Raw genomic sequence first — 19,708 nt, 5'->3', positions numbered from 1 at the left:
GCCATTCCACCAGCGCTAATTGTTAAGAAGCCAGCTCTTCACGATTCTACTATTAGCATCTGGTCTAGATGGTCCTGACTGAGACCATAATAAAAGCTTAAGACCCAGTTAAATTATCCTGCTGCATTTTTACTTTGGAAAGTTTCAGAGCCCATTTCTAAATCCAGTCTGACAAACTATAAATATAAAGACATTGGGAAGTTTTTGTAACAGAAAAATGTGTGATGAAATATCAATCTTGTCCAATTTCCTGGAAAGTACTACAATGTTGTGCGAGCAAAAGCAGTACACACGTGGCTCTGGAGGGAGCTGTAAGATAGCCTGCTCAGCTAGTGGCTCTCAGGCGCCAGGATTTGATGTGGAAGACGAATGAAAACATAAATTAATGTGGTTCCGCTGTATTGAACATCAAACTAACTACCTATGCCTCATGTTTTTGATAATATTACTGGAGGACAAAAATTTCCTGCAAAAAAACGCAGTGTGTGACTGCAAAGTTGTGAAGGCTGAATTAAATGGAAATGTGGAGGAAGTCGAATGAATTCAAGCTGACAGAAGACACGTTTCTCTGCCAAGAGGAAGTTGTTGGAGATTTTTGGGTTTCAATTTTCAGGGTTTTCTTTTGAATTGGGAGTGATTTCATGCACTCTAACATGAGCTCAGACGACCCAATACAGTATACAGTAGTTAAGTATATAAAATGAGAAAATATAAGTATAAAAGTAAAAAAAAAAAAAGTACAAATTTGGAAATTTAAAAGATGTTCTTAAAGGGAAACTTCTTCGAAAAAGTGTATTTTGACTTTCAGGTGTCTTGAGGTTTGTTTTTTTTCCTCCCCCTGCATCACCTCTCAGGGCTCCAGAGTGCAGAAAGACCCAGCTACATAGAGTTAGCTTGAATCTTACTGAGACTGATGGAATGCAACAGCAAAACTGCCAATTTACAAAATTCTGAAGCACATTGTCCTGCACAAATCTCATGTTCTTTGGCTGTATGCTGCTCAGTAATCAACAAACTCTTTTATTTACCACTAAACAAACAACTAAAATTCTTCTGGTTCGGTATTCATCAACGGTAGCGCATCAGCCAGCTGACACATTCATCAAAACCAACTGGGCTGCGCTCGTTCACAGCAGCTCTAGCGGCTACAAGCTAACCATAAGTGACTGTCTCTCTCCAAATTCTGGAGTTAACTGTGACAGAATGTCTTTGTGAGCTCAAGGACATGTATTATTACTGTATTAGTGAATAATTTTTGAACAGTTTTGACATTTGAATGATTTCAGTAGCTGAAAATATTAACGCGTAGCTAAGCGGTAAAGAAAAAGATGGGGAGAAGAATAAAAAAAACATTTAGAATCTAAAAAAATGTGAATGGATCTTATAACATTCATGTTTTCGACACATCCAATAAAGTACCAACAGACTTGGCATTCAAAGAACATTGCTCTTTCATAAGGAAAAAAAGGAGCGGCTGATTTCTGTGAGCGTGAACTTGACAACTGCATCTTAGAGAGGGATCAAACCCTTTTTATGAGTACATTCATTCAGCTACAGTAAAAGGTTAGACCTCCACAATGGCTCCATCTGTACCTCAGAGCTATGTCCATAGGCTTCAAATAATGTGCTGCCTACCTAGTCCAGCATGTTACACTGACACAATCGTGTCCTATTGTTCACTGGCAGCACTGACACATCTATTCATGCGGCGCAGGCATCCAGAGCCTCCAGGCAGTGTTAATACCACAGTTTTGTAATTATCTCCACGGATGAATCAAATACATTTTTCCGACGGCGTAGAAACATCGAGCAAGCACATACAAGAATCCTCTTCTGGCTGAGTCAGAAGAAAACCAGAGGACATCTGAAAAACACAACTCTCCTCCACTCTCGACCTCGTGTTGTGGTTCACGTGAGGTGAAAGGCTCGGAAGGCCAAATTCACGCTGTTAAGACAAATAAAATTCTCGAACAAGAGGAGGCTGGAGGTGTTTACAGAGGCTGGGCTCTTGGACAAATCCAGATCCTCTTGTGTGCATGAAGAGGGGTACAAGGCTATTGAGGACACATTCTTTATCACACTGGTCTGCACACATACACATCTTTTGACTACGGACTTCCTGAGTCCCTCCAGAAATGCTTGTTTCCTTTGTATATTAAGCAGTGTTTATTATTCCGTGCTATCTGGTGGACAACCTGTTCGAAGGCTTCCCTGATTGCAAAAATTTGTAGGAAAAAAAGGTGACTCAAACTCCTGCTGGGAGTGAACACACACAAACACTGGCAGCAACCGAAACACAAGGAATTGCTGACACTGAGAATGAAAAGGCCCAAGGCAAAGTAAAAGCACATTTTTTTCTTTGTGCAATCTGCTGGCTAACAACCCAGAAAACACAACCTTTCCTGTTGATTGTGAGTCTATCAGCCTCTCTCAGATCTTTCAAACTCTTCACCTCCCAGTATATATTTGTTGTAGACAGCTGCGCTTTAACCACACACACACACACAAAAGACTAGTTGATCTTGTTGGTCTGATATTAAAATTCTCAAGTCTTTCAGCCAAAACACAACTGTACTCTAAATCATTGTTTACAGTTGGCTCAGAGCACAGGGATGAGCTCAGCTCCACTTCTCTTTTCCTTTTAACCTATTCTGTGGGACTGAGGTGTGACGTCAGCCAGCCTGTTAAACACTTAATGCGTGTGTCTGTTAGCACAATCAGAATGGATCACTTCTCTGTCTCTGAACAAGGCTTTGCTGTTATTGTTTACAATGAACAAGGGCTGTGAGATGAGTGAAAAGGCATATTTACATATTCATACCAATACACTTGTCCACAATAATGGGATTGGGATGAAAAGAGCTGCTTAAATCAGCAAACTTTGGTTTTATAATTACTATGACCTCAACGGGCAATATCAACATTTTAACAATCAAGCAGGTTCCATCAATAGCACCGGAGAAGAATAATAACATGAAAGGAACCCGAAAATGAATTAGATCTTTTAGAACACTTTTTGAGGGTTGACTCCTGCTTTTCAAAATGAGCCCTGACTTTCCACACTGCCCTTTGAGTATGTGGTAACAAGTGAGGGCCAAGAATAACTCACTGGGGCAAGAATAACTCGCTGGCATTTCTGTAACTCGACACTGAAGCAGACTAATATGGAGGGCTTCATCTACTTGGGTTCACAATGGCACATTTGGGCACTCACGGAACAGTCAATGAATGAGAGCCTTTCAGAAGCGATAGAAAAGAAGTTTTATTCCCTGAAATTACAGGGATATGGAAACTGTTGTAACGCTGAATGAATGACTTACCTATCTGGTCTTCGGGTATAAGCGACTCTATGGGAGGATCCAGCTCAGAGCTCTGGCTCAGGTAAGCCTTCATCTGTGTCATAAACTGCCTGAGAGTCTGCAGTAAATCCATCCCTGATGTGTGACATCCGCGGTTCTCCTGAACAAAACCGATATAATCCTGGACCAGGGAGCCAAAGTACGAACTTTTATTCCTGGACAGCTCAGCTATTCTTTTTACCGCCCGTCTCTCCGGGGTCATGAGGGAGCTGAGCATACCGCTCACCTTGCGGAAGCGTCCCTTCAAGGCCCTGGGAAGAATAAAGGAGCCTCCACTCAGGCTCACGCCGACCTTTCTTCTCTGCACTTTGAAGGACGGACGGAGGCGCATTTCCAAGTCAGTCTCTAAGCCAACCCCATAGTCCTCCTCCTCCTCTTCATCTCCATCCTCATCATCCTCACTGCTGTCCTCCACTGGGTCCTGGTTGTTAAGGTGTCGGGATGGGCTGGGGGCTAGCCCCAGAGAGAATCCAGGAGACTGTGAGTATTCCAGTGAGTCAGAGGAAGAGGTGGACATGCTCATGTCACTGAGTCGCTGGCGCCTTCTCTCAGCTGGGATGGACGGACTCCCAGCACTCCTCTCCATCAGAGCATCAGCAGGAACTGAGGTCGGAAGCTTGGCACGAGACAGAGCCTTGGCGATGGTCTCATCATCGAGGGCAATGTGGCAGCGGTGGGCTTCCAGATCAGGCCTATTGGGCCTTGGAGGTGGTAGGTTAGAAGGCACAGGGATTGGGGAGCTGGCAGCTTTGGTTGGGCTGCTGTGCTTGGCACCCATTGGTGGACGAAAGGGTGCTGGGCGCCTGTGGGGGGACTGTTGTTGCCTTGGAGCCACAGTGACGGCCTCTGGCATGCTCTTGGGTCTGGTGGTAGGTGGTGGAGGTCCAGGTGGTGGTGGGGCTGGACGTCTGCGTGGCATGGAGCGAGGGGGAGGGGGACGTGGGGGAGGGGGGCGCGATTTGCTGTTCACTTTGATCTTTTCTGTGTGCAGGTTGCCTACTTGGCTACAGCTTGCCAGTTTCACAGATGTTTTCTCCGCATTCTCCAGGTTTTTATCAGACTGAACGGCACATGAAGAAGAATCGTCCTCACTGTGGCGGTGCTGATGGGTCTGGAGAAAAAGCGGGTTGACGAAACAGAGAGGTCCGCTTGAATGCCTTCTCTCAAGATGAGAGGAAGCTGGGAGAGCGTGGGGCCGTAATGTTGGCGGTGCACTGTCACAGTGAGTCCCAGTTTCTCTCTGCTCTGACCCCTTGTCCTCCAAGTTCCTGTTAGTTCGCTGGAGGCTAAGGGTACGACTCAAAGGGCGAGAGGGACGAGGGGAGGTACGACGCTGGCTGCACAGGGCAGAGTCCCAGAAACCTAGAGTATAACGCAAAGACAGAAACAGTTAGAGGCAAACATTAACAAAACTAGAGACAGACACATACTGGTTATCCAAGACAAATCCAAAGCTCCCAGAAAAGGTGGCAAAACATAACAGTCTCCAGGGATTCAAGAACAGACAGCATTCTCTGCTATTCCTCACCGGGAGATTTCTCAATGTTCTAAATTTCTGCTTGCTTGTTTCCTTCGTCTTGCTGGTGGCAGGAATGCAGTGATTTCAGCTCCGTGTCTCTTAGCTCTGATTCACTGGGTGTCGTCACACAGCCAAGGGAGCCACAGAGAGGGAGTGACCCATGCAAATTACAGAGTGGGAGGGCACCTAACACACCACACAGTTCCAGTTCCTCCACTCCCTCTCTGCTGTTTTCCTCTCTCAAACATTTACCTTTCTCTGTAGCAGCTGATTGAGTAGTTATGGGATTCTTTTCCTGTTGCTGAATACATTCATTGTTGTCTGCTACAATTACATACATTCTTCTCTTTCCTCATTTATGCTCTCTTGTCTTCTTTTTATCTGAAATTGGTTTTGGACAGAAAATTTGCATTCTAACATGATTAGTAGCCTCTTGAAGATTCTACATTGCAACCTAAAACCCATTTGTTGAATCAAACTGTGTTAACTGTGTCAACTTTACAAACGTGTAAAATGAATGGTGCTGTGGTTTAAAAAAGGAAAAGTGAACTGCTATGACTGGAGCAGCTGCTTTCATGTGTCCGGAGACTGAACTGGGCCTGTGGTATTCTTACTGGTTCATGTGAGCAATAAAGCCCTGATGATGTGAATCTGTCTGTGGAGCGAGGCCGCCCTAGGCCACTCATGACAGGCCAGGATTTACAATTAGACACTATAATAAAAGCCAGTATTAAAGCAGTATCGGATGATACATTTGCTCTTCAACAGCACAAATACATGCATGTGACACTTAAGGAATAGCTTTATAAATAGTAGTATTTGAGTAAGTCAAGTCATCGCTGGGGCTGCACGGTGGTGCAGTGGTTAGCACTGTGGCCTCACAGCAAGAAGGTTCCGGGTTCAAGTCCCGGCTCAGACACGGGATCTTTCTGTGTGGAGTTTGCATGTTCTCCCCGTGTCTGCGTGGGTTCTCTCCAGGTACTCCGGCTTCCTCCCATCGTCCAAAGACATGCAATTTGGGGACTAGGCTGATTGGATTCTCTAAATTGACCATAGGTATGAATGTGAGTGTGAATGGTTGTTCGTCTCTCTATGTTGGCCCTGCGATGGACTGGCGACCTGTCCAGGGTGAACCCCGCCTCTCGCCCGTAGATGCTGGGATAGGCTCCAGCCCCCCCCCCCCCGCGACCCTTAATGTGTAGGAATAAGCGGAAGATGACGATGGATGGATGGAAGTCATCGCTGCATTCTTGGGTTACGGCAGGTAGATAAAGTCACTGCAGACAGACAGATTTCAAAAATAAAAGTCGAACAGGCAGTCATGTCTTGGAGACCCTGATGAACTTTTAAAGTGAAGGATGCGTTCAGCAACTGCTGAGTGCCACTGATAGATGCTTAATAGAGAAAATAGAGAACAGAGAAAATTTGAAGTTAAAAAATTCCTGTTACAAAAAAAGCTCTGCAGCAGAGTAGTGGGCTGGACACGCTTGCTGCAATGCATATGTGTTGTATATAACATTTGAGAGATTTTGTTGAGCGTGAATGGAAGATTATTAGGGTAACATTATTTAGGGAAAAAAACAAAAGCTAAAAAATTTATTTGAATTCTGAGTTTAAATTAAAGACTGTTAATCTCAGGGGTCTGACTATATTTCCTCAGGATTGTGATTTAGAACTCAGACATCTGACTACCTTGGGATTGTGATGGTCATAATTCTGAGAAAGAGGGATATTGCAGTATAAATGTCATACCGCTGATTTTATTGTCACAATTTAAGTACTTTTTAAAAAACTACATTTTAATTTCACCATCAAAAATTTCATGTGATCCTAATCTTCTTCTGTAATTTTGCATGAAAAGCAAACAGTGACATAATCATGCAAAACAAGAAAAATTAGAACTTAAGGTTTGTCTAATTTATTTTTGCTTCTACGACACAGACATAAAAAAAATTGGGATGCCAAAAAAATGGGAACACCACATTCAAATGTCTGACACCCCAAGTGTAAAGACGATTTGTGCTTCTACACGTGTGTGTCCAGATTCCACAACTAAGATCAAGGCAGCCTGCTTATTGTCTTTAAATAGAAGCTTTTCCATGGAGAGGAGTTCCCCATGAGGGTGTGAGGACTTTTCAGGCCAACCCCCCACCCGTGTCTACATTAGTGTACCGCCTCTGTTCACAGGAATGCAGGCATGTCAACACAATGACATCTTTTCATGTTTGAAAGTAACTATGACACAGATTACTTAGCATGTGCACATATATCTGCAGAGTCTCCTGTGTTTTATACATGCCTGAATGTGGTGGGACAGTGTGTGTGTGTTTAGGCATACTGTAGCTTTCCACTGACCACTCCCTTCTCTCCTACACTCAGCCCAGAGCTATGCTGTGTGCCTCCACTGAAGGAAGCTGACTCACAGAAGCTGAACCTGGTAACTTGACTCAATCTGCAGTGAAACCAGACATGAATGTTCAGCTAAAAATTGACAAAGAACAATAAATAAAAGCTTAGTCCACAAATACTGTCTGGTTTATCTCTCTGTGCTTGCTTACTTGACAGAGTGCCGCACATACCGCATTGGCCTTGTAGATACTAGCTGCATGAAAACAATACAAATGTTTTTTGAGCCCATTTTGTCTACCTAAGCCACATTTGTTCCACCGTTTTAAAAGCATACCATATTTTTTTCAATGTCCTCCTATGCAGCCCTTCGTCCCTGTTCATGCCAGTTCATGGGACGGCCTGGTTCATACAGGGCAGCGATCAGAGTTTGGTTCCCTGGCTCCTCCAAAGACCATGGCTGTCTCCTTGAGATACTTGAATCAAATTGCTTTGCCACCAGGGTATAGTAGTGGTATTGTGTCATATTGGTAGTTCATAGTCCCCTCTGGCAAAAAGTGTGTGAGGTGAATGGGAATGTGTTGTTTTTACTGGTAGGTTTTAATTTTTTTAACTCTTAAATTTACTCTCTTGTTAACACTGTTGCATACAAAGTACTTTCAGCTGCATTCTCTTTATGAAAGTGCTATATAAATAAAGATTCTTACTATAATTATTGTGAAGTGCTTTGCGTGGTCTGTGGACCACAAAAGAGTGATGTATATGCACACTCTTTTTTTTACTACAAAAAAGGTATGTTTTCTCATTTGAATGTCAAAGTTACAGTCAGTATTTTCTTAAAGAATTCAAAAGCTACTGATTGGAAATCAGCTATTCAATTTGAGATTTTACAGTCTAAATGCATCAATTACAGTTCTTACTTATGATGGATTACCTTTCTCAAGGGCAACATGGCATCTGAAGCCAGTCAAAACTAGAGCTGGGTATTGATACTTTTGTCCCTTCAAAACGATCAAGTATCCAAAGATGCTTTGTGATTCCATCTTACGGAACTTTTTTGAGTGTGTGAAATACGTCAAGAAGCTGAAAACTAAAACCCATAATCTTGTAATGTCATGTATCATGCAATTTTCATTCTATATCAACAAAAACATTATTCGGGGACTGGTGTCGAGGTCAAACATTGGTAAAGTTAACTAATTTTTCAACGATACCCACCTGCTCTCGCCAAACCACTGTTTGTTGTCAGTGTCAGCACGCAGGCCCGTGCTGACTGCAGCCCCATTTTCCAGCACTGACAGGCATCATGTTTCTTTCTCACATGAATGACACATTAGTCCTCTTAGTCCCTCAGTGAATGTAAACTCATGGGTACCTTGGCTGTAACAAATAAACGTCTAAATGTGTAAGTTTTAATTTGATGTGAAAAATGGTCAGCAGTGTGTGTCAGTCCAACAGCAGCGCCATGAGACAGCCACTCAAAACATTTACACGATGTGTGAAAAGTAAAATTACTGTAAAACTGGACTTTTGAAATACGCAAAAACTCATTTGACTGACCGAAATCCTACTTGCAAAGTCGGATTGAAATAATTTGATAATGTGGTTTGGAATTGAATTATTCTGGATGCATGTGAGATCCAAATTAGCCTGATTCTCCATATAGAGGTTTAAACCAGCAGCTTAACCAAAAAGAGACTACCTGCTCCAAGCTGAGCCACCTCCTCCAGTTCTGTCTGAGTCTTAGCAGATGCAATGGCCTCTGGGAGTTTGAGTCTGAAAGGCAGGACATCCCTAGTGGGGAGATTAACAGTAGATAAATATGACAGAGAATTAAAAATCCCAGAAGAAACTTAATGGACTATAAAACTGCAAAGGAACATGGTTGGCAAAGCAAAACAACATCAGGAAAATGCCAGTTGACTCCATCTCTTCCCTAAATCCAGTGTGAAGGATTTTGATCGTGTGACATGAGCTAACACAAGCTAAAAGAAGAAGTGAGAGCCCCAGACACTAAGAACTGAGTGCTAACTCAACAAATACTATTTCTATCTTCAAAGTTTCCACTCATGAATCAGCCTCTCATTCACAGCAGTGACGTGATAATGTGCGCAGCAAAGACAGCATTTCTGATTACTTACCTGCTTATACAGTAGAAAGCCACCAGGCGAAAAAGATCTGCAAAGCTGATCCCAGATCCATCGAGAGAAAAGGCTACAAGAAATCAAGTACAGATAACGTGAATAGGAAAGAATTTGCACACTGGAGTCAAACTAGATGCAGGTTGTAGCCTTTTTTCCTCCTCAAAATGAGCTCTCCCCTTGACAACATTCTCCAAGAACGGCTTTGGATTGATAGAGTTTTATCTTAGCTGTGGTTTGACACCAGCCCCACAGGGCTTATTCATCCTAGTGTGGTACCAGAGCATGCTGGGGGACATTAGGCTGCTACATAGGAGTGGAGCTACCATCACTACTGGAACTGAGGCTTGGCAGGGTCACTGGGGAGCAGGATGAAGGTTGCATCATTGGAGCAGCTTCATGCACCTCCTATTTACTGTAGAGTACTTGAGCCGGTTACTGCACAGGCAAGTACGTGCAGCACATAATCCTGTCTGCTATGGCAAAACAAAAAGGTTTGTGAAATGTGCTAACAGAAGCAAAAAACATGAGCGCAACACAGCGTGCTAAATTATTTTGCTTTGATATGTCTTCAAATTCATAAATGGCCATGATGACTGTTAGGGACTTTATATGCCTTTAGCAGTTTCTATAATAATGGGAGTTTGACACTGAACAGCATTCATCATCCTCATGAAATGTATGTATCAACGGTAATAGGATGATGTGTGTATGGAACAGTGTGATTGGTCACTTTCGTACAAGTTAGATTCAAGCCGTTCTTACAAAACCTTCTCAATACTGCAGTGTGAGAGGCCAACTGTTCAACAGCTGACCGACGTCTAAAAGCCGAAGCAGCCCAAATGAACCTCCTTTCCCACCCTCTATCCCATCTGTGCTGTCAGGTCAACAGGGAAAACCCACAGCTGGTATGTGATCACACTTGGGCTCCGTCAAAGTTTCATGACTCATTCCAAACACTGGAGCTCAGCAGTTCAACAGCGTCATACCTGTTCAATTTCAAACAAATACATGACCCTGAACAAATTCAGTCACAGTTGGCTATCGTCACCTGTTGAAGCTGAATGCATTCTCAGCATTTGTTTGATATTTAAAGAAAAGGTAAAGAGAAAAGGAATGTGTCAAACATACTAAAATGGTACCAAGCTCCCAAGTTCTCTCAATTAAATATCATTTAACTATTTAGTGAATAAGAGCTTAACATTCAATCTTTCAGTGGCAATAAAATTTATTTTTGCAAGATGCCTCAACTCCATACGTCTCTACGCCACCCGATCAAAACATGAACAAATAAACACTTAGAGATTTACAGCATAATTTTTTTTAGATCACTTTAAAATGATTTATTTTTATGTTTTTAACACATGTAGTCGTCCCAAATATTGCACCCTCCTGTAATTCCAAAACTGCAGTATGTCACATAACTTCTTCGTTACCACTGTAATAAAGTTGCATAAAGTGCTAAATTGATACAGTAGCCACACATCTGGTATGTTGTTGTCAGACATGCTGCGCATTTAACTTTGCTTGGTGATGAAGCAGACTGAGGGCCGTATTTAAGCGAGCAAGCAGTTGGTGGATGGAGCTACGTGTACGCTGTGCCATTTGGGGTGTGATCAGCCTCACTTTGGTGTTCAGAGGGCGTGTCATCGGTGCGCAAACCACTGCACAGAGGCAGTCAATGGACATCTAAGTATGAGTGAGTTTCAGACTTGACATCACTCAAACCAGTCAGAGTGCCTTGCCTCACCTCCGTCAAAGTCCAGGTTGCGCAGGGACTTGGCTTCTTGGGATTTCACTGGATTTCAACTTTGGAGGTGGAAGCGCTTCTTATCTGAAGGAAACAGACCTCCTTGTGTTCCAGGTGAATGCGCCTGAGTACGTCTCATGTTTATATAGGAGAAGCAGGCATCCACTGAAGCCACTGGAGGTGAAGCAGACCAGGGGGGAGGAGGCAGCCAATGTTTCTATGCTTTTGGGCATCAATAGAAACACACTGCAATGCAGTGCATCTGCTTGTCTGACTGATGCACCCTTTAAATATCAGTTCACGCATAATTCCTCTGGCCAAACACCAGCTTCAGCTTGGTTTACGGCGCCAACATTTTCTAGTGTTCCAAAATAGCAATGCGCCATTGGTGCACCAGACCAGCCTCATTAACATACTTAAACACCTGGCGGCTCAGGAGAAGTACAAGTTCATTTGTTAGTTAGAGGCCAGGGTTCTTAGTGTGAAAATTTCATTTGCACAGGCTTGAGACTAGCAATCATGTTTGAGCTTGCCCAAGTGTGAACTGCTTAAAGTAGAGCCCCGAGTCTTCTATGCCTACTCAATTGCCTTTACACTGCACATAATCGCTTCCTCTGGTCTGAATTCTTTTGTCCATATTTTACACGAGTTGTACAATAATGATGCCATCACATCTGTCGGGGACTAAAATCAGGTCTTAAGCCAAAACAACCATTTAAATCGGTGATATCCAGCAGGTTTATATTTGTCTGCAGTTTGGGGAGAAGGAGAGGAAATGACATCTTCAAGTTTCTGACCTTGAGAATGTTGTGTGACTGGAAGTGAGTGAGGAGGAACTGAAAGAACACTAGTCAAGCAGTCTGTTTGGTCTAAAATCTGACGTGAGTCAACATGTTGGAACAGCCTGCTGGAGGATCTGAAAATGCTGCTACTTTTAAACATTCACTAAAAACCTATTTATTTGTCCAAGTTGGTTTGGCTTTCATGTCGTGTCATGATCTTGTAATTTTATTCTTTTTAATGTTATTACGGATTTTAAATTCATCTTATTTTAATAATTTTGTTTATCTTTTTTTAGTGTTGGTGCAGATTTTTAACTTTATTTTATTTTACTTTTTATTATGATGAATTATTATGATTATTATTATTATTTTTATTCTTTAAATAAATTCAACCACCCATATTTTATTCATGTGTAGGTGTGCATGAACTCAAATTCCTGTTTGTTTTCTGAAATCTCATGTTTTGTTTCTTTTATCACTGTACAGCACTTGAATTGCTTTTTTTTGGCATGTGTGATATTAATTGATTGATTGAACATGAATATATCTGATTGAAAACTAACTGGCTACTGATGCAACTGTTGTTTAATAAATACGTCATGTATGTGGCGCATCTTAGTCAACCAACATAATTAAAAGTTTATGGAGTACATTTGTAGCATAGAAATCTGTGATAAAACTTTGGGCTAATCTGAGGGTCAGTTTGGAGTCGTGCTGAATGATAGACAGTATCTAAATACTCCTATCTTTCCAGTAATCTTGAGACAATAAAGCCAAATACATGAAACTTACTGTACTGGCTCTCTCTGACAGGGAAGTGGCTGATGGGAGTTCCTGACTGATCCTCTTTCAGGCGCACAGAGAGGACCTTCCTCTGCAGTGTGACTGACTTCCTGACCAGGAACACCTGCATGAGGACGTCATGGAGTATAATTTCAGATGGATAGACATTTGTATTGTAAAATTTTGATGAGGGTCCACTTCTCCTAACCCCTGGTGGCTGGTGAAGCAGAATACGCCTAGCCTCCTCTTCACTGACAGCCAGCAGCAGCCACACTGGGTGGGTCCGAGTCAGTCTGTCCAACACGCTCATCCTCCTCCTCAATGAGTCGTACCCAGAATCCCTTTCACCCCCTGCCCCATTGCAGTGAGGTGACTGCAGGTAAATGCCACTCACCTCACTCTCCAGCCTGTGAAAATGAGGGAGTGCAAACAAGAACTTGCACTCTTACAATTCCACGAAAGTATTCAACTTTGACAAAACACGTCCTGATCACCAAAGTAACGGCGTTATCAGGGATAACAAGGTTGAAGGTTGTGGCCTTACCCTTGTAGGTCCACGGGCTCCTGGTCCACTGCTGGAGGTGTTTGGACCATCTCCTTCTTCAATTCCCCAATCTCCAACACAAAGGAGTCAATTAGCTGTGAGAAAATTGAGAAAGAAGCTTTGACTGATGAGAAGATTTAAAGAGGAGAAGAGGAGGGGCAACAACCATAAATGAAACCAACAGCATTGCTCAAACACCAGTCGGAAAACAAGAGACAAACTGACGGAGAAACGAAGCTGGTCAAATCTAGAACAAAGGCCAGGGAAGTCCGTTTTCCTGTGTGTGTGCAACTGTGTGTGTGTAAGTGTGTGTGTTATATTTCCTATCAGCAGGAAACATGTACACAAAGCATTGTTGCCCTGAAATGATCCCCATCAATATCCAGAGTGCACGAAAGTCGTGACAGTCACAACGTCACAGCTGTGTGTGAGGTTGATTTCATCTGGATAATTCTGGACTGAGGGGCTAAACACGGTCCATCTCTAATGTCATGCGGAGCTATTTTCAACCTGACATGGATAACGGTAGTCGCATCTTTCATTTATGTCCAGCAATATTTGTTCACCAGATTGCACGGTGGTACATGTGTTACAGCCCACTTCTCCTATGTAGAGTCCCACCCAGACTGGATGGTACCTTCAGTGCATTCAGGTGTGATTGCTCCTCCCACCTCTTGATGTGGCTCCCCATGAATGGAGCGGCACAGACAGTCCCGTTGTTCCTGCTGTTCAGTTCCAGTGCTTCCACCTCTTCCTAAACCTAATTTTTGAAGCTTCCCTTTTCCCCTTGGGGTCTGAGTTGTAGCAAATAATATGAAACTAAGATGTATATATTCATGGTATGAAACTTTAGGAAAAAAAAATTATATTCAAAACGTGTTGACACCAAAGTGGAAGTGGGATATCTAGTCTAAATTTAGGTGGCAATCACCTTGGCATTTCTATTTCAAAAACAAACATATCTGTATGTATTTAGGCAACCGTTACAAAAAGCTTATTGATAAAGGATGGCACTTCATGCTGTTCTCACATCAATGTTTCCTCATTTTTCTCAGTCCTTCATTCCTGGTCTCAGAGCACACCCATGTATCAGATCCTCCTCAAACATATCTGGAGAGATGTTGAAATTTTGATGCTTGACACAGACACAAAAGTGCAAAAAAAAAAAGATGAATTCTGAGGGTCTGTTTGGATTTCTTATTGTTGTATTTGGCCATTAGATAATGACATTTAAGACACCCTTGTATTTAGTGAAATTCCCAAAATCAACAGATTACCCTGAAATATTCTTGTTTGTTTTCTTTTTAGATTTTCAGTAACTGAAACATTGCTTACATTCCACATTTCAACCAGTAGGGCGCAGCCTTTCCCATATTTTCCCCAGCATCTGGGCTCCAGGCCAGACCACAGTCACCACAGGCCTCTCTAATTCTCTCCCTCACAGGACTAAGTGGAGCCAGCCCTGTCAAAGCCTCAGACTCCCTCCAGGCTTTCTGTCAGGTCAAAACTCTATTTAACAACAAGACGACAAGTTAGCTTCATTGTTGCAAGAATACTGAAACCCAAACCAAGGATGCTCAATTTGAGCCCCAGAGGAAACAGAGAAACCAATTAGAGCCTGGACAAAGACACAGCAATTCTCATAAACCTAAAACAAGATACTACAAGTTTGCGATGACCCCTAAATGAAAACTGCTAGACTTGGAGAAGTACTCTCTCCTTTCAGCCCTGTAATGTAAAAGACAATGGTGCAGCAAGATGTTGACTTGTAATTAATTAGTGATTAATTAGTTAGTTAGAGGGTTAGTGCAGCTTCCTTTAACCAATGATGATGCATTCCCAGTGTTACAACTAGTCCTGGCTGTGTCTGTCCAAAGTGCTAATGGCTGTTGCTACTGAATGTAGCATCACAGGCTCCAGAAGCCTCCCCTCTGCTAGCAGCAGCAACAGCAGCAACAGCAGCAATAGCATCAACAGACGCAACAGCACAGATGCCGTCATACCGAGGAGGCACCTTTCAGGGCAACTCACGTACCCCCATCACCTACGTACGCTCATGGTGTTGTTCGCTGAGACACCATGCCTTGGTGTATAAAGAACTTCTCCTCTCTCATTACTTTCAGACAAAAGATCTTAATTCATACCTCTTTGTCAAATCAGCTGATCCTACATCGTAGCACCTATACTATCATTAAATATTGATACTTCTGCGGTGGTCTAACTGGGACCCACTGCAAGTATACCACTGAAACAATAAAAGGCAGCAAGGCTCTGTTGAGCTGCCTTACGTACATTAACAATGGCAGCAGAAATGAAGCAAGTAGTTTTGAGTACTGGAGTGAATAATCAATGTACAACAGTTTAATTTACTCAATAAATCCATCCATCCATCTATTTTCTACCACTTAGCCTGTTGAGGGTCACGGGGGTCAAGGCTATATAATATCTATAATTTATCACTTTAAAAAAAAACAAAACAATCATCTTTAATTTTTTCTTTTAAATATATTTTAAGTTGGGGGGCAGCAAGTTGGAGGTACAGTTGCCATCTAGCAACCGAAGGGTCGCTGGTTTGATCCTCACACATCTCTGTGACCATCTAGAAGTGTCCTTGAGCAAGATACCGAACACCTAAATGCTCCTGATGGCCCTGCGGCAGACTGGTGACCTGTCCAGGGTGAACCCCGCCTCTCACCCAATGTCAGCTGAGATAGGCTCCAGCACCCCCACCCTTAATGGGTGAGCGGTATAGAAAATGGATGGACAGACCGATATTTTAAGTTCAAGGATGTCTTCTGTTTTAATTCTATCAAACAATCTGGATCTAAATATTTACCAACATGACCGTGATCAGAATTTTTTGCAATAATCGAGGAGCACTACTAGAGGTTTGATTTATTCGGGTCCTTTAAGATCGTTCAAGCATGTGTGCATAAGGTAAGTGATTCTCAGCATGGGCTGCTGTTACAGCCATAGATGGAGTCAACGGGAAACTATGTACTTGGTTATGACACAGACACATACACAGAGCGCTTTCACAGGGTTGGTCTGCATGGAAAAAGCTGCAAAGGAAATTAAAAGCCAGACAACATTAGTGGACATTAGCGGACATTCCTCAGCTCATTGCGGACCATTTTCCAACTCTGTTTTTGCACCTTTGAAAAGACATAATTTAATATTATTAAGTGCGTTTCATTGAGCGCAAGCACTGTGTTGGCCAAGCAACCTGAACGACCTGAGCAGATGAAGCCAAGAGAAGGCAGCCATGTTATACTGAGACACAGAGTGCATTACAAGATCAAGGTCTTTCATCGCCAATATTTTACAGAGCAGCAAGAACTTTACAGTGAGGAGGAAAGCTGGAACGTTCTGTAAGTACCACATAATACACAATATGAAGATGGCCAAAAGATGGACATAAAGGTGCACGTTCATTAGTCCAAAAGCCTGAAAGTTACCTGAAAGTATGAACCCAAACTAAGTATGTCAGTGAAATGTTTTGGTCAAGTTTAACAGAAGCCTCTTAACAGTTTGGTCCTGTTCACACTTGCCTGTCTACAACACTTTTAAAATGCCTTTCAGGGGGTCGGACTGCAATCAGACAGTACTGAGCACCCATCAGTAAATACCACACTCATCAACTTTAAAATATTTGTGTCTTAAAAATGATGGGTGCTAACTACAGAGGTGGGTGCAGACATGATCTACAGGCCAATAACAGAAGCACAGAACCAGCTGTGGTGACTTTGCGTAGCATAGCACGTACACAGCATAATCTCACATTTGCACTTAAAGCAAACATGTTAACCCTTCCAAAAATCCTCCATGTGATATTCATTAATGAAGATTTTCATGCTGAATAAAACATCCACCTCTCATAAACTTTTTTTTTTTTTGACACAAGTGAAAATCCAATGTTATATTCTCATTGGCTTTTGTTTGGGGGGGATGCCATGGTGATTGCGAGTTCCAAGACAGCCTACAAAAATACACCATCCATGTTTATAAACAGCAAAATCATATCCAGACACAATCTGGATGTCAGACACGATTTAGTCTAACGCCTCCCTGCCTTGTGTATATTTGCTCTGATTCTGTGACACTTCTTCATGTTTTTCCCCAACATTTTGTTTTAGGTGATGTTGAGAACATCTGTGCAATTGCAGCCTGAATGCTGAGTATGAGCTTCTGACGTCGGTGATGTTCAGCAGCGCTCTAATAGAACAAATGTGACGTCGTTATTTACACTTCGAATGGAAATGTTTTTTAAGGAGATATGATGACATACCATTGGCATTTCTATACCCTTGGCTGTTAGAGGCTCACGATAACAAAAAAGAAAAAGCACAAAAGTTTGGATGTTTTCGACAATGAAATCAAAGGTTAAGGATGAGGAAACCGATGAACTGGCGGCTATTGTTTTGGTAGGAAGGATGGATGTTGAGGCGTCTCAAGATGTGAGAGAGACAGATGAAAAGGCTTATAATAGTGCTAGCACTCTTCACTTCCAGCTCTCCTGATATATGGCAGAAAAACAAGGCCAACTGTCAAGTTACACTATAGGTTTATGTTATATGTTGGCTTTAAATGATCCCATTATTGATTCCAACTGAGCAGGAAATGTCATAAATACTTCCAGACTGCATCAACACAGAAAACTCTCTTTTAGACGCAGGAGCAAATGTTCATGAGAGACATAGAGCCAACACTGTCACGTATCTCATCAATCATAATTCAGTGGTGTCTTTTCCCCAAACAGAAAACTGGTTCTGTTGTGTCTGGACTGTTGAGAGCTCAAGCTTTGACCCTGGTCCTGGTAAAACCTGATCTGTTTGACTCCTTCTCCTAGTTGTGTGAACCCTCTCCCTGAGACTGAAACTCACCCTTTCTGGCACTCATTGGAATCATTTTCATTCTCTTGTCAAAGATGCATGTAGCAAGCATGGATGCTAGTCTGCTGCTGAAATTGATCTAGCACATCCTGGGAGTTTAAGAATATACCGTATGATGTGGAGCTTCCACATCTGTCTAATTGGCTTAAGGTCTACTTAATACTGCCTGGTAATAGGTTATTAGTTGTGATAAAATCTAAAATCATTGCACTGCATTCAAAATATAATTTTGCTAGGTGATTTTACATACTAGTATCTGAATGATACCTTGACTTTAATACCAGTTCCCAAAGATCTTTATTTCAATCCTGATTAAAAATCCATTTAATAAATAAATAAATCATACATTACAAATACTATTTTTTTAATGGATTTTTAATCAGGATTGAAATAAAGATCTTGTGTATGTGTGTATATATATTTATATATGTACATATAAACGGGCGGCATAGTGGTGCAGTGGTTAGCACTGTCGCCTCACAGCAAGAAGGTTCTGGGTTCAAATCCCGGCTCCATCACGGGATCTTTCTGTGTGAGTCTCCATGTTCTCCCTGTTCCTGTGTGGGTTCTCTCTGGTACTCCAGCTTCCTCCACAGTCCAAAGACATCAAGAGGGGACGAGGCTGATTGATACTCTAAATTGACTGTAGGTATGAATGTGAGTGTCAATGGTTGTTTGTCTCTATGTGTTGGCCCTGTGATGGACTGGTGACCTGTCCAGGGTGAACCCTGCCTCTCACCCGTAGATGCTGGGATAGGCTCCAGCCCCCCCACGACCCTTAACATGATTATGCGGAAGACAATGGATGGATGGATGGATACATATAAATATATACACTGTATATTTTACACAGTATTTTTTTTTCACTACAGAATTTTGTCCTCTGAACTCCTAGACTTTGAAAAAGGTGAAAATGATTTGTTTAAAATCTGTAGAGTTCAATTCACAGGCAAAAAATATATATATATATATAATTTCAGTGCAGTGCTAAGATTGCTTTTTAAAAATCCGATGGAACAGATTTCCTTCCATACAAGGTATCTTTTGAAACTTAACAGTACTGAAGGAATCAGTCGGGCCATAAAACTATTGATAACCAGCCCTATTAATGGCTTTAACTGGTCGCTAAACTCATGACTGCTTCTCGAAATACTAGAGAAAATATATTTAGATATAATTCTCTGCTTTTATATTGTATTTGATAAATGTAATGGAGAAGTTGTCTTTTTGTGTATATAAAACTAAATAAAGCTTTCCAGTCATTTTCATTTATTCTTACATGAGTATGAGGGTGAAAGTTAACTCGACACAGCCAAAATAGGCTTCTTAACTTTGGGAAGATTTATTTGTTTAAATTTCACTTGAATCGGTTAACAAATGAAAAGGCCCACATTTTGTTTGGTTAAATTATCTTTCCAATGCAAGAAAGACAGGTCTAAAAATGTATAAGTCAAGGCAGCTAGTTTAACCTGAAGTTGCTCTCTGTTTTTTCCACAGAAAATAACTAGAAAAAAATATCTGAGTCACATTTTTGTCTGAAATGCTCCGAGCCAAGTAGTTTACTTTTGATTCGAACTTGACCCCATGTTTGT

The 19,708-nt window shown here is 42.0% G+C and overlaps 1 protein-coding gene across 2 annotated transcripts in view; it reads right to left on the bottom strand.

Annotated features, from left to right (window-relative positions):
- The window catches only part of LOC147256891 (ras and Rab interactor 2-like), a 42,243-nt gene that overhangs the window by 9,895 nt on the left and 12,640 nt on the right, over window positions 1–19,708 (bottom strand). For both annotated transcript variants that reach the window (XM_086210543.1, XM_086210544.1), the window contains exons 3-8: window positions 13,225–13,319; window positions 12,889–13,087; window positions 12,690–12,804; window positions 9,366–9,438; window positions 8,927–9,018; window positions 3,321–4,721 (exon numbers count right to left, since the gene is read on the bottom strand). In XM_086210543.1, coding sequence (XP_086066669.1) covers window positions 3,321–4,721; window positions 8,927–9,018; window positions 9,366–9,438; window positions 12,690–12,804; window positions 12,889–13,087; window positions 13,225–13,319 — 1,975 coding nt within the window. The remainder of the gene's footprint in view (window positions 1–3,320; window positions 4,722–8,926; window positions 9,019–9,365; window positions 9,439–12,689; window positions 12,805–12,888; window positions 13,088–13,224; window positions 13,320–19,708) is intronic.

The sequence above is a fragment of the Aulostomus chinensis genome, chromosome 8 (genome assembly GCF_037954235.1).
Source record: "Aulostomus chinensis isolate RoL2024-O1b breed Wild chromosome 8, RoL_Achi_v1.0, whole genome shotgun sequence".
Taxonomy (NCBI): domain Eukaryota; kingdom Metazoa; phylum Chordata; class Actinopteri; order Syngnathiformes; family Aulostomidae; genus Aulostomus; species Aulostomus chinensis.
Note: the sequence above shows the minus strand (reverse complement) of the source record. Positions and strands in the feature narration are given on the sequence as shown.